The sequence below is a fragment of the Astyanax mexicanus genome, chromosome 1 (genome assembly GCF_023375975.1).
Source record: "Astyanax mexicanus isolate ESR-SI-001 chromosome 1, AstMex3_surface, whole genome shotgun sequence".
Taxonomy (NCBI): domain Eukaryota; kingdom Metazoa; phylum Chordata; class Actinopteri; order Characiformes; family Acestrorhamphidae; genus Astyanax; species Astyanax mexicanus.
This window is the reverse complement of record NC_064408.1, coordinates 7,061,564-7,077,682: the sequence shown is the minus strand read 5'-3', so window position 1 is coordinate 7,077,682 and position 16,119 is coordinate 7,061,564. Positions and strand designations below refer to the sequence as shown.

Sequence of the window (16,119 nt, the reverse complement as noted above, 5' to 3'; positions counted from 1 at the left end):
GTATAATAATAATAAAATAGGCCGGGATTGGATGCTGAAAGTGGGGGTTGGTGTTTGGGAGGGTAGGTTTCAGTTGAGGAAGAGTCATGCGGGAGGCCAGCCCCTATGGCTTTTGGAGAGTACCCTGCTTTGGGTTGCTTTTATCTTAAGTGGTGATTTACAAACAAAATCTTGACTCCACAGACAAGGGGGTTTGGCTGTTTCGAGTGTGTGTTGGTGTGTGTTGAGGGAATGGAGAATGTGTGTGTGTAAGAGCAAGAGAAAGAGAGAGAGAGAGTGTGTATGTGGGGGGTGATCTGTGAGGAACCCCTCCCACCCAAACTGCACAGCTGGACTGAATTAGGTCTTGGAAGCAATTGTCAAGCCATCCCAGGCAGACTTTGTTTTCAGGAGTGAACGCTGGGGGATATTTGCTTATAATTAACTTCAAAACATCCAGTTTTGCAGGGGCGGACCATCGGGGGCCGCGGCGGGCGCGAGCAGAGTTCGCGCCATGTTCATGCATGGCCGGGAGAGGTTTGTTGGACTTGTTGCTCGGTTGCTTCGGTGGACTGCATGTCAGAGGTCTGACTGGGAGAAAAAAAACAAATCTGGAGATATTGTAAAGTAAGAAGTATGCAGTCATATTGGGCCTGGTATGCAAGACTAAGTAAGACAAGGTCAGCAAACCAAAAAGCAAAGGAAGTGAAGTCTTTAGCATTCTCGTAACTGGCGTTTAAAGTGATGTGAATGCTTCAGGATTTATTGTGTAATGAATTTCAACTTCTTGTTCCACCCTGTCGTAATCATGCAACGTAGCGCAATTGTTTTTGTTCTCGGTAGCCTTCCCTCACTAACCGAACAAGTCTCAACAAGCTCCGAACATTTAGCGTGCCATTGCTTCCACCTCTTTTTTTCTACTTTACTACCTCCCCTCGCATTCTTGCAACTTGTGGTTTCTGACGATTTATTGTACATTATTTGTTTTATTGGTTTATTTTCCCCCGTGCATTGCTTATGTTAGACCTTGCTTTGGCTGCTGTGTTGTGGTTTAGCAGTGATGTCACGGGGCTGAAATGCTGTCCACGGGGAGACTTCCTCTCCCAACCTCTGGGCAGCTTCCCCCCCACCAGACTGGGTCTGGAGGGGGGGAGGGGGTCTCCTGGTGTCTGGATTTATTTACACTCCCTAACAACCAAATCAAAATAATGACAAGTCCATTTGGGGGAGGCTGTACAGTGGGAGACGGAGCCATTATATAACAGCAGTTTGCTTGTTTGGAGGTGTTGTTGGTGATGGTGGCTGTAGAACTTGTAGATTTTGCAGAGTTTGCGGAGTTTGCAGAGTTACGGGAGTTTACGAGTGTAACGTAACGCCTTTTGGTCTTTGCAATAATCCTGATAATAACAGTTTGAAAAAGTGCTGCCTAAGGTTACAAACAGTTAAAAATAAGGGCTTCATATTGGGTGAGCCATTGTTGGCCACCTTGCCCCAACCTTCAACCTTCCTCCTGTGGAGCATCTACGTACATCACTCGCATCAACAGATCTTTGAGGCTGATATCACCAGTTTTACCTGGAAAGGTACCTTTTGGAAACCTTCCAAAGGAGCACGTATTACTCATATCCAATTTCTTCGAAACAGTGGAAAAGGCCAAAACCAGCTGTCCTTCTCCCATGTCACAGAGCACACTAATTCACCAAAAGAACAACGTAAACAACCTGCCATAAGAGATCTATCCAGACCTTCTGCGAGGTTGTCCAGTGGTCCCAACTTCTGTTTTGTTTCCTGTTCCACTTTGTACGAAATGCCCTCAGATTCCCTCAGCGATAGCACCAGCTTAGCCCTTATCTAAACCACAAACTCATCACGCCTGTGCACTTTAAAGCCTGCCTCAGTCATAGGAAACAGCCCCGTGACCTCTCTGGGACTTGATCTTCAGTTCATTGTGCTCCGTTCGAATGCGAGCGACCTTGCTTTGCAGATGTCGTAAGCTGTCCACCTTCCAGATTACAGTGATGTCTGATTGGGGCTGTAGCCTACAAGCGCTGGCTAATTTGATGGAATGAGAATTACAGAAAATACGACAGTAAAAGAGGAGTGTGGAAGCATTTATAGCTCATGAGTCTACATCTGGTTCATTTGGTCCCAAGGTCTACATTTATCAAAGGCAGCGATGGATTGGGGGAGGTGGGAGAGAACAAAGGGAAAACAATGAATTCAAGGAATTCTTATTGTAGCTTTGGAGTGTGGAGAAAAAAAAACTTTTAAAGGTGTATAGATCCTTGTGAAAAAAATGTATACTGAAGTTATGCTAAAATAGGTCTGTACTGTATTAGTTGTGTTTTTTTGTAACCACTAATTTGTACTTAATTTGTACTACTTGTTTGTAATTGAAAGTATATTATATTATATTATATTAAGTACATCACCATTAGAAAAAAAAACAGCACAGCCAACTAAAGTATAATTTTTTGGAGTAAATTTATATACTGCTTAATTAGGTACAAAAATAACACAGACATCTAAAGTATACTTATTCAAATTATATTGATATACTGCTTAATTGCATAAAAATGAAAGTATAATGAGAAAAAGTCTGCTTTAACAACTTTCACAAAAGTGGATGCTGACATGTAATAGCTTCTATAAGTATTTTAAGGCAAGGCAGAATTATAAATTATATTAATAGTTGGCACTTACCAGATAAGGTTCTGTTAAAGGTATCAAGTACATGTTTTACTCATTAATTTTCAGGATTATTATTATTATTATTATTATTATTATTATTATTATTATTATTATTATTATAATTATAATTATAATTATAATTATAATAATTATTATTATTATTATTATTATTAGTGCTTGTAGCCAATGAATAACTGCTAAAACTGCTATGTAAAATGTACTATATAGACAAAGTCGGGGGAAGTAGAGAAGTAGAGATTTTGTTGAACTAACTGATTTTACTGTCCAACCAATTTCTTTTTTCCCGATTAGCATTAAGGTGCACACTATATGTGCATCAATATGCAAAGTCGTACATTTACAATATACTTTAAGTGTATTAAAAAATTATGTTAAAAACACACTTAAATCTACTTAAATTTGTAGAAGAAAAATCACCAAAAAATCACCAAAAAGCACAACCTAATGATTTTATGTTGTATTTAAATGAGCTTAATTACAATTGAAATATATTTAAGTTGCCATAAGTTGTTCAAAAATAGTATGTATAAGAGTTCAGAAATCAATATTTGGTGCAATAACCTTGGTTTTTAATCACAGTTTTCATGCATCTTGGCATGTTCTCCTCCACCAGTCTTACACACTGCTTTTGGATAACTTTATGCCTGCTCTCCTGGTGCAAAAATTCAAGCAGTTCAGTTTGGTTTGATGCCCTTGTAATCATCCATCTTCCTCTTGATTATATTCTTGAGGTTTTTAAATTGGTACAATCTAAGAAACTTTTAAGAGCTGTGTACTGTAGAATACTTAACTAAGGGTTTTCTAACTTGATACTTTCTTTTTTTCCCCTCTCAGACCTGTCAGTCCAAGGTGTTCGACCTGTCTGATGGTGTTTCCCAATATGCTTGGTTTCCATGCCGTGAGGCCCAGCAGGTGACCTGGTACCGGCAGTACTGGCTCAAGGTGAGTTTGCCATCATTTCACATCATTTGAATCTTTAATGAACTAAATAATGAAATAAACTGAACTAAGAGGGAAGAGGAAAGAGGTGTGTCCAAACTTTTGACTGGCTTTGTAAAGAACAAATATGATTAGCAGAGATGAACATGTCCAAAGATGATCAGTCCACTGTTACCTGTCCCTCTTGCAGGCCTACTTCTCCCACCCAATGGTAGCGGCAGCAGTTATCATTCATTTGGCAGCAGATGGAACGAGCTTCTTGGACCAGACCCAGTGCAACATGTCCGTCCAGTTGGTCGACACGAAGGAGAAGGTCCACAACTTAGGTAGATGTTTGTTTTTTCAGCATGTTTAACAAGATGACTTTTTGTCTTTTACAATATTAGCCAATATTACTGTACTTTTTGGGCTATAAGGTGAAGCAAATTATAAGGCGCATTTTATGCGACACTAGTAGGGAACAGGGGTGTAAATTTAAGTAAGTAAGTGAACTAAAATTCAGTTAATCCTTTCTTTTAGTAAACTTTACTTACTTTCTGCAAACAATATTACCTAATTACAATTACTTTATTTATATTACTCGAAAAATGTATGATACATAATATATTATAATTCCTGAAATTAAAAAATTCTTTTAAAGAATGTATTGCATGCTATCTGTGTGTTGAGACAGTGAGACTTGGTCTGTTTAGAAAATAAATCTTTGAGATTATGTAAATATTTTAACGTGCGTTTTTTAACTAAAAATATTTACATTTCAGGAATTGTAATATATTATGTATCATAAATTATTTAAATAATATTGTATAACTTAAGTAATTAAGTAATAATTAAGTAATGATTGATTCAGTAAAAATAAATGAAGTAAAGTTTACTAAAAGAAAGGATTGATTCAGTAAAAATAAATGAAGTAAAGTTTACTAAAAGAAAGGATTGATTCAGTAAAAATAAATGAAGTAAAGTTTACTAAAAGAAAGGATTGATTCAGTAAAAATAAATGAAGTAAAGTTTACTAAAAGAAAGGATTGATTCAGTAAAAATAAATCCAAGGGATTCAAGGAGATTTTATTGTCATTCGCATCACATGTGGTACATGAGGTGGAACGAAATTGTGATCTCACGATCCAGTTTTACACCCAAAGAGCTGTTATTAATAGATATATAGATAAAAAAGAATACAATAAAAGAAATAGAATATACAAAATAGATAGATAAATATCCCAAAGAATAAAAAAAAATAAATAGAGAGTAGAAGGTTCAGCAACATGAAGTCCAGAGTGCAAGTGTGCTATAGCTGCATGATAATGTGAATTAGAGCAGTGGAGATAAAGTGTCTCAGTGCAAGTAAAGTGACCATGTTGGTAAACAGTAAACAGTAATTTGTCCTTGGTGTCAGTGCAGTGTGTTTGTTAAGTGGAGTTTAAGAGTCTTACAGCTTCCGGAATGAAGCTGTTTCTGAGTCTTGTTGTTTTGCACTTAATGCTCCGCAGCCTCCGGCCTGAGGGGAGGCCGGAGGCTGCGGAGCATTAAGTGCAAAACAACAATGAAGTAAATGAAGTAAAGTTTACTAAAAGAAAGGATTGATTCAGTAAAAATAAATGAAGTAAAGTTTACTAAAAGAAAGGATTGATTCAGTAAAAATAAATGAAGTAAAGTTTAATAAAAGAAAGAATTGACTGAAGTTCAGTTCACTTATTTATTCTATATAAAATTTAAGCCTTAAAAGTTACTAAAATTCATCTGAAATTAAATTTACTTTAAAAAAAAACAAAAACAAATGCAGGCTGTCCATCAGCACTAAACTGAGAAGCATGAGTGTTCTAGTAAGTCAGGGCGATATTATCTAGTGGTTCATCCCAACGCAGCTTGTTTTAACACAGTAAACATGCAGACTACAGTCCGATATACTCACCTCTGAATGGCAAAAGAGCTAGTGCTTAGCTTGATTAGTGGCTAATGCTAATGCTGCTCCAGCAGTGCTAGCCAGGGTTAGCAGCAGGCTACAGGCGGATAATACTCACCTCTGAACGGCGAAAAAGCTAGGGCTTAGTGTGGTTAGCGGGTAATGCTAATGCTGCTCCAGCAGTGCTAGCTGGGGTTAGCAGCAGGCCACACACAGGCCAATAATACTCACCTCTGAACATTCAAAGAGCTAATGCTTAGCGCAGTTAGCAGCTAATGCTAATACTAAAGTTATAGTGTTGGAGATATATAATGTTATATATGAGGTATAATAGTGAAACACATAAGGTATCTGGATCTGCAAACCCAATGGATATTAATAAATCATGCTGCACCCCTTCCCAGGTGACTGGCGCCTGAGTTGCCGTAACAACCCCCTGGTGATCCCCGTCAACCACGACCTCAGCATGGCCTTCTACCACACCAAGGCCATCCTGCTGATCTTCCGCTCTGAGCTGGTGGCCGTCTCGGGCGTGGCCCTGCGCTCCTTCCAGTTCTTCGACCCCATCACCATCAGCGGCTGCCAGAGCAACGAGATCTACAACCCCATGGGCCAGAGGTGAGCAGAGACACCCAGCTTTAATCATTAATACTTTCATACCACAAGAGACAGGTAGCCGGGATCTTCTCTTTATTTACCTTAATATACTACTACTTCTATTTCTACTAATAGTAATATAAAAAGATATATAAAAGACCCCTTAAAATGATGAGTTTCTTAAATTTTACCAAATTGTAAACCTCTGGAATATAATCAAGAGGAAGATGGATGATCACAAGCCATCAAACCAAGCTGAACTGCTAGAATTTTTGCACCAGGAGTGTAAAGCATGAAGTTATCCAAAAGCAGTGTGTAAGACTGGTGGAGAAGAACATGCCAAGTGATTAAACTGTGATTAAAAACTAGGTTTATTCCACCAAATATTGATTTCTGAACTCTTAAAACTTTCTGAATATAGGAACTGCTCTAAATAAATCTACTTTAAATGACAATATTAGAATTTGGGAGAAATGTTGTCCGTAGTTTATAGAATAAAACAGCAATATTCATTCATGTTTTTTTTTCTGTAGTTTATTATTATTTTTGCTACAATACATATAATGCAATAATTGTTTTACTTTTGTATTCTGTTTTAAATGTTGTATTATAGCTCTCTGTCATGGTGTGTACAGAATGGCAGACACGTGCAGATACTGATAAAATCAAAATGTGTTTATTATAAGAATAAACAGATGTAATCAGAGTCGATACAGAGAAATGGGTGATCACCAGTAAACAGAGTAATGAAGGCAAAACCATACCAGAAACGATAACCAGTCCAGAGTTCATACACGAGCAATACAGTATCAGAGGTAATCCAAGAGGCAGTAGTGAAAACACAGTCCAAGTCATACACAAACAATCCAGTATCAGAGGCAAAGGCAATAATCGGCGTCGAGAAAACAAAAGCAAGGTCATACACAAGATAAACTGAGACAAGAGATAAAGTAACGCTTTGTAAAGAGGAGAACCTACAATACGCGGCGTGGTAGTCTGTTTGGCGTGCACCTTTATAGTGCCAGTAATCAGTATTCGGGACTTCCTGGAGGAAGCAGGTGAGGTGTCACGTGATCAGGTGAGTGCGTGATGTCAGCGGGTGGTGCATTCTGGGTAGTGTAGTTGTTAACCTGAGAACCTCCGTTAGAGCTTGGTGTGGAAGGGACAGAGGAGCTAACAGCACCAGACGTGACACTCTCATTTTATGCTTAAACTGTGCATGTTTGCTGATAATTATAATATTGCAATACATTGCAATATTGCAACAGTATTCTGTGTAATTTATTTTACATTGAACTTTAAATATGTTTTATCAAACAAATAACCCAGCTGTCATTTGTACTATATATATATTTTTATTATACTTAATGACTTTGTCATAACCATTACTATAGCTTAATATTTGATTAATTAATTACTTGATTATTAGTTACTGTCAATATATTTTTTCTTTATTTAATTAATTGTATTAATTGATATACTTAAAGGCAATACACAACTAATTAATGGTTGTATAGTGTAACACTACTTCTACTACTACTACTACTACTACTACTACTAATAAGTTAAAAAGGCACTAAACCCTAAACCATATTTTTTTTCCATTAATAGCTGAAATTTACTTTTACTTTAAAGTAATAAAACATAGAAAGCACTTTTATTGTGGTCATTTCTGCCTCTGTAGCGCCCTCTAGGCGAGGATGATGTTTCCATATACTTTGGTATACGACACTCACAATATACTCACAAATCAGCCCCTGCCTCTAAACCCATACATCACCCACATCACCCAGTGCCCCTCCCAAACTTTAATTAACCCTTTAATTAAACAAGCTCTCTTTTTTTTCAAATACAGAATACAAATTGAACAATATCCATATAATTCAGACTTTTTAAACAAAAATAAATAAATCTGTGTGTTAAACCGTTAATATATGTTTCCGGCGAGTTGCTGTACCCCTCTATAAATTACCCTGCTGTAGTAATCTGCAAATGCTGGAACAGGCCACTTCTGATATTGACAGTGGTGATTTGCATCGGATCCCAAAGTGTGCTTTACAGAGTGGTTCAATGGCATGATTATAATGCATGCTTGTACACAGCCCATCCCCCCCCCCCCACACACACTATACCCAACACACACACACACTTACACACATAGACAACCTCAGATATGATGTATGCCTGTGTAATCCTGTTTTCCTGGTTTCCGTGCCGGGAGTCTGTGGTGGGCTTCTCACCAGCGGCAGGACGTTTTCCGTAATCCCTCTACCTCTACAAACCACCACGCTCCCTATTCCCAGTGCTGGGAACTAACTGGGCTCATTAGGACCAGTCTGGGCTCTTGGTTTTAGCTCTCAGTGCTGCGTAAACTCTTTGGATGTTTGGATGTGGTGGAGGAATGTGATTGGCTCATTTTCCCACATGTCTTTGTTTGGGTGCCAGTGGTGACAGTGCTGCAGACATAACAATATTTGTGGGTTTAATTGCACAAGCTGTCACGAGTGGGTTTAATTGCACTGGGAGAAAAATGCGAAAGTAAAAATAATCATGATACCAGTCAGTTTAGTAACAAAGATCAACAGATCTATTGAAACGATTATGGGCTATATAGGGGTAGCACATCCCTTACATTGAGATAAAGGTCTCTTTCCACTAAAATCCATTTTTTGATTTTTGATTTTTTTTTTTCACATTTTTGTCATACTAACCACTTTCTAAAGGGTGCGCATCACATGCTAAGGGGTTAGCACCAGGTAGTAAGGGATGAGCACCATGTTAGTGGCTAAGTGGTTAGTATGACAAAAATGCGAAAACAAAAAAAAAAACAAAAACTGGATGTAAGTGGAAGGAGACATTTAGCTTAATGTAAGTGTTTTTTTGTTACCCCTCTATGTGTAGTACCACATACTAAGTGGTGAACACCACTTACTAAGCAGTGAGCACCATTTAGTAACTGGTTAGTATGACAAAAATGCGAAAACAAAAAAAAAAACAAAAACTGGATGTAAGTGGAAGGAGACATTTAGTTTAATGTAAGTGTTTTATTTGTTACCCCTCTATGTGTAGTACCACATACTAAGTGGTGAACACCACTTACTAAGCAGTGAGCACCAGATAGTAAGTGGTGAGCACCATTTAGTAAGTGGTTAATATGACAAAAATGCAACAAAAAAAAAGAAAAAGTGGATTTTAGTGGAAGGAGACCTTTAGCTCAATTTAATGGGTATGTTACCCCTCTATGTGTAGTACCACATACTAAGTGGTGGACTACTAAGTGGTGGACACCACTTACTAAGTGGTGAGCACCAGATAGTAAGTGGTGAGCACCAGACAGTATGAGGTTAGTATGACAAAATTCAAAAAAAAAAAGAAAAAAAAGAACGTGGATTTTAGTGGAAGGAGACCTTCAGCTCAAAGCAAGGGGTATGTTACCCCTCTATGTTTAGTACCACATACTAAGTGGTGAACACCACTTACTAAATGGTGAGCACCAGACAGTAAGTGGTGAGCACCATTTAGTAAGTGGTTAGTATGACAAAAATGTGAGAAAAAAAAAGAAGAAAGAGAAAGTGGATTTTAGTGGAAAGAGACCTTTAGCTCAATTTAAGGGGTATGTTATTCCTCTATGTGTAGTACCACATACTAAGTGGTGAACACCACTTACTAAGTGGTGAGCACCAGATAGTGAGTGGTGAGCTCCACATACTAAATGGTGATCACCACATACTAAATGGTGAGCACCAGATATTGGTAGCTAGCAAACCATAGTTTAAACTGGCAAATGTTCCACAGTGAAATAATGTTGTTAGCTAGCTATGTTAGCTAATGTTAGCTACTTCATTTCAGTGTGAATTGTTTAAGCTAACGTTAGCTATTTTAGCTAATCTTAACTACTTATTTTAGTGGGGAATGTTTTAGCTTACATTAGCTAGTTTAGCTAAATTATGCTTTAACTGAGTTAATTTCCATCATCAAATAATTCAGTTTTTTAGTGTTCAAAACAGTACTTCAAAATCTAATAGAATATCCATGGACAATAAAGACATTTACTCCAACAAAAGCAGGATAAACTCTAAAAGAAACAATAAGGAAGAGTCAGGTGCCTCAATATAAGGTGAGCTTTCAGTTGGTTGTATATATTGTCTGGTTCTGCTGTCTGGGATAGTTGAGTGTGTAATAAAATACCTGTAGTCCATAACATCTTCACCCGCCCCCAGATTGTGTGAAAGCTTTCAGTGGTTTTATGAAACTGGACATTGATATTTTTATGTACTCCTGTATTGAAGGAGTTCTTGTGGGTGAAATCCTAAACCCTGCTTTCCCTACATTCATCATACTGGCTCCTGGGTTTTGGAAAGTGACCTCCACACAGATTTGCACACATGCTTTTACAGGTACATCAAAAAAAAAAAAAAATAGAATATCATTAAAAAATGTTAACTTTATTTCAGTAATTCAGTTCAAAATGTGAAACTCATATATTACTACATCTATTTTAAGCGTGTATTTCTTTTATTGTTGATTATTATTATGGCTTACACCAATGAAAGCACAAAAATCAGTGTCTCAAAAAATTACAATATTATATAGAGTATGACCAATTGGTACTTTTGGCAGTGTGGGCAGTGTGCCAAGTCCTGCTGGAAAATGAAATCTACATCTCCATAAAAGTTGTCAGTAGCAGAGAGAAGCATGAAGTGCTGTAAGATTTTGTTGGAAAACAAAACTGCACCGACTTTAGACTTGATAATAAAACACAGTGGATCAACAGCAGCAGATGACATGTCTCCCCAAACCATCACTGATTGGTGGAAACTTCACACTAGACCTCAAGCAGTTTGGACTGTGTGTCTCTCCACTCTTCCTCCAGACTCTGCTCCATTGATTTACAAATGAAATGCAACATTTACTGATGGTCAGATGGACAACGTTTATGGAGATTCAGATTTCATTTTCCAGCAGGACTTGGCACACTGCCCACACTAACAAAAGTATCAACTGGTCTTATATAATATTTAAATTAAAAATTCACAAAGCTGGTGTGGATGTGAGCCTTCTACTTGAGGATGCCCCACAGGTGCTCAATTGGGCATTGGAGTAATTGAGACATACTTGGCCAGTCCATCACCTTTAGCTTTAGGTTCTTGAAGGTGTTTTTAAAGATTATGATGCTACCACCACCATGCTTGACTGCAGACAAGTTGTCTAACAGTTGTCTTGGTTGCTTCTTGGTCTTCGGTGAGCTCTGCTCCTCAGATGCTCTTCTGATATACCAAGCATATGATTGGGTCAGATTTAGCATTTGGCTCTCAAGAACATTAGAACATTTATTTTATTATGGACATAACTGAGAGTAGTCATTGTACAGCTTGTATACACTGTAAAATGTGATAAGTTGATCTTACTTAAAAAAAAAAAATGAGGAAACCGGTTGCCTTGAAAAAGTTAAGCAATTATAACTGTTATTTTCAAGTTAAGTTCACTTTATGCTTTATGCATAGATAAATCTACACAGTTTACTTTAGTTGTTTCTACTTTAAATAGCCTGTAAATGCAAGTTGTTTTTTTTAAGTGTGTAAAACCCGATAAGTTGACTAAACTCAAAAGTTTTGTTGTAAGCGATTACCTAATAAATTTTAAGTTCATGTAATATATTTTTTAAGTACAGTGAACTTAACAAATACATTTACATATATATTTAAAATTAATATTTTTCTGAACTTCTTTTTAGTCTTCTTTCTGGTTTCATTCAACTATTTTTTTAAATACTCATAGAAAAGTAGATGAAAAAAAAAACAGTAAACTAAATTAAAAGTACTGAGAGCACAGCGAGAACACAGAGTTACTGCAGCAGCTCAGTAAATGATGCTCGTTCTACAGCCAACAACACAAAGTCCAAGCGTTTAATTATAATAGGTGATCTACAAGTTTACCTAACCTAGCCTGGGAGGAATCACTACACACTGATGGTGAGTGTTAGTCAGAAACTGTTGGACACACCCAGTATGCAAATGGCTTGTGAAAGAAGCCAATGGAAAAGATGCTGCCAATGGCAACAGACTAAACTCAGTTATTATAATAAGTTGGTTCAACTCAAAGATCTCGGTTTGAATAGTACAGTATATGTGCCCACGAATGTTCAACTAACTCAAAATAGTTGAGTATTGTTTAGAAATCTCCAATTTTATGTAAAACAAACTTAATTTATTTGAGTTCAAACAACTTCTGGGTTTACAGTGTAGCAGTAGAGATTTACTGTCTTCTGGAAATAACTCAACTTGTAGCCATTAATGTCTAAATATCTGGTAACCTAAGTGAGTACACCTCACAATGAATGTGTTTAAATTGTGGCCAAAGTATCAATAGTTTAACCCTCTTGAGCTAGTGGATAGACAGAGATACTTGAGGATGCCCCACAGGTGCTTTTTGAAAGTGTAGTGTGTTTGGGGACCATGATGCTACCATGATGCAGATTTCATTTTCCAGCAGGACTTCGCACACTACCCACACTGCCAAAAGTACCAGTTCTTAGTTCGGTCTTATATAATTTTCTAAATTTCTTAAAAATAATGACTTTGGGTTTTCATTGGCATTCATGCGCATTTCATTCTCATTCAGCTGCACAGGTTGCTACATGGTGACTATGATGCTACCACCACCATGCTTGACTGCATGCAAGGAACAGTTGTCTTGGTTGCTCTTTGGTCTCTCTTTGGCTCTGTTTGTGTTTGTTTTTAACAGATAGCTTAGCGTTTAGCCCTCAATTAGTTTAGCGCTGTTCAGCCGGCCGCAGGAATGATAGTTGGTGAAGAACTTTATGAACCATCTGAAGTATAAAAACTCGTCATGTTCTGTTCTTGTAGTCTTTGGCCTTGTTAAACGTACAAAGGGGCGCCTCGTTCCCGGTGAATGAGAAGTCTTCTCGGCATGTGGGGAACGGGAATGCCGGACGCCGTGTGTCACCGCGGTTTACTCTTAATCTATTAATTCATTTAATTCTTCCTCTCTTTCTCTTCCTCACACACACATCCGCTTTCTCTCTGCCTCACTTTCCCCGCATGTTGGTTCAATCAACTGGAGGGCATGTGTTAATGATTCAACGGCTGATTGATTCACAAGCTTTTCCTTTTGTTTCTCTGCTTTGGGTCGAAGTGAGTCAAGTTTGTTTGCTTGTCTTCTGAGATCACTCACACACAAACTTGTTTTTATGTAAGAGAGGGGTCATGTGTATTGTGTAATGTCCTCATAGATAGATATGGTAGATACCAATATTTAATATTAATATACACTCTACCTACTGTATATGTGTTATATATACACAGCTCTGGAAAAAAAATGAGAGCACTTAAAAATGATGAGTTACTTTGATTTTACCAAATGGAAAACCTCTGGAATATAATCAAGAGGAAGATGGATGATCACAAGCTATAAAAACCAAACTGAACTGCTTGAATTTTTGCACCAGGAGTAAAGCAGCATAAAATTATCCAAAAGCAGTGTGTAAGACTGGTGGAGGAGAACATGATGAACATGCCAAGATGCATAAAAAAAAACAGTGGAAAAGAGGGTTATTCCACCATATTCTAAACTCTTAAAACGTCTTTATGAATATGAACTTGTTTTTTATTTGCATTATTTGAGTTCTAAAAGCTTTTTTACAATCTTTTTTGTGCAAATAAATGCTTTAAATGACAATCTTTTTATTTGGAATTTGGAAGAAATGTTATCCATAGTTTATAGAATTAAACAAAATGTTAATTTTACTCAAACATAAACCTATAAATAGCAAAATTAGAGAAACAGATTTTCTCTAAATTTATTCCAGAGCTGTATATGCTTAAATACCTGTACAGTAACTGAAATGTCAAATGTTTGGACAGACAATTCTCATTCAATGTTTGTATTTATATATATATTATTTGTATGTAGTTCATAGTAAATGTACAGTGAAGTCATCCAGACTATCAAGGAACACATAAGGAATCATGTAGTAACTTAATTCTTTCCTGGGGCAGTCCTAATGAGTGCCATTTCAATCATCATATTGTTTTTGATGGTCATATTGATTTTGCGAAAGCACTTGAAGATAGTTTCAAAGTTTTTCTTTACTTAGTTATGTAGTTATTTATTCTCAATAATCTGGATTAGAACATTACTCAAATAGAGCTATTATTCACTGTGTACCTGTAACTCTACCTCTTCACTACTTTACCTTAACTGATGCTCTCAAACACTTTATTAAGAGACAAGAAATTCAAGTAATAATTAACTCTTGACGAGTTCAGCACAGCTGTTAACTGAAAGCCTGAATTCCAGCCATATTCTGGTTTGTTTAAGACTTTTTTTTATTTTACGAAATAATCCAATATGTTTCTTACAACAATGATGTGTTTGTACAAGTGTGTGTGTGTGTGTGTGTGTGTGCTGAGGCTGTACAGTTTTAAATCTTCTCTTTATTCCGAGCCTCAGAGCAGCGACTCAGGGGAAGCTACTGGCTAAGCAGCGCTCCAGCTGAAGCGTCTCTATTTTATTGTCCCTGAAGCCCTTGTTTAAACGCTGCTCGCTCACAGTGGAGCTACTGTCGGGCTGCCCCTCACACACACACACACACACCAGAGTGTTTGATTCACTGACTGTGTGTGTGTGTGTGTGCTCCATTGTGGCGGTGGTAGTATTTGCTGGTGTGTTGCGCTGCAGCGGTGGAAAGAGTGGGCCGAAGCACATTTCTATTTATACTGCAGCTCCCTCCCTGTGGCTTTGTTGCCAAAGTAATGAAGATTAATGTCAGGATGGCCGCGGTGTGTGTGTGTGTGTGTGTGTGTGTGTGTCTCGCTGGAGTTGAATGTGACATGTAGTATTCCACTGTTAGTCCTCCGGGCCGTCTGGAGGATGACGTAGTGCAGTTTGAGTGCAACAGTCACTAAGCAGCTCTACCTCTATACCTTTCTCTACCTCTCTACCTTTCTCTCTCTCTCTCTCTCTCTCTCTCTCTCTCTATACCGTTATACCTCTTTATATATATATATATAATATATATATATACCTCTCTATACCACTGTCTCTATACCTCTCTCTATATACCTTTATACCTTTCTCTACCTCTCTCTACCTATGTCTCTCTATACCTCTATATACCTCTATACCTCCATACCTCTCTATACCTCTCTCTCTATATACCTCTCTATACCTCTCTCTCTCTATATACCTCTCTATACCTCTCTCTGTACCTCTATACCTCTCTATATATACTTTTATACCTCTCTCTACCTATATCTCTCTATACCTCTTTCTACCTCTATACCTCTCTATACCTCTCTATACTATATCTCTCTATACCTCTCTCTACCTCTATTTCTCTCTATATACCTCTATACCTCTCTCTACCTTTATATCTCTCTACCTCTGTACTGCTCTCTACCCTATTTCTCTCTACCTCTATATCTGTCTCTTTACTTCTCTCTACCTATATCTCTCTATACCTCTCTATACCTCTCTCTACCTATATCTCTCTATACCTCTCTATACCTCTCTCTATCTCTATACCTGTCTCTCTCTATATACCTCTCTCTACCTCTATGTCTCTCTCTACCTCTATACCTCTCTATACCTTTATCTCTCTTTATTTCTCTCTACCTCTACATCTGTCTCTGTACCTCTCTCTACCTATATCTCGCTATACCTCTATATACCTCTATACCTCTCCATAACTATATACCTCTATACCTCCCTATACCTCTATATACCTCTATACCTCTCCATAACTATATACCTCTATACCTCCCTATACCTCTATATGCCTCTATACCTCTCTATACCTCTATACCTCTCTATACCGGTCTCTCTCTATATACCTCTCTCTCTACCTCTCTCTATGACTTTATCTCTTTATATACCTCACTCTATATACCTTTATACCTCTCTCTATATACCTCTATACCTCTCTTTATACCTCTTCATACCTATATACCTCTCTCTATTCCTCTATA

General features: G+C 37.5%; 1 protein-coding gene across 1 annotated transcript in view; it reads left to right on the top strand.

Annotated features, from left to right (window-relative positions):
• LOC103040342 (pappalysin-1) overlaps positions 1–16,119 on the top strand; it is a 236,254-nt gene that overhangs the window by 135,137 nt on the left and 84,998 nt on the right. The window contains exons 12-14 of the mRNA XM_049465816.1: positions 3,526–3,633; positions 3,821–3,956; positions 5,938–6,151. Of these exons, the coding sequence (XP_049321773.1) occupies positions 3,526–3,633; positions 3,821–3,956; positions 5,938–6,151 (458 nt within the window). The remainder of the gene's footprint in view (positions 1–3,525; positions 3,634–3,820; positions 3,957–5,937; positions 6,152–16,119) is intronic.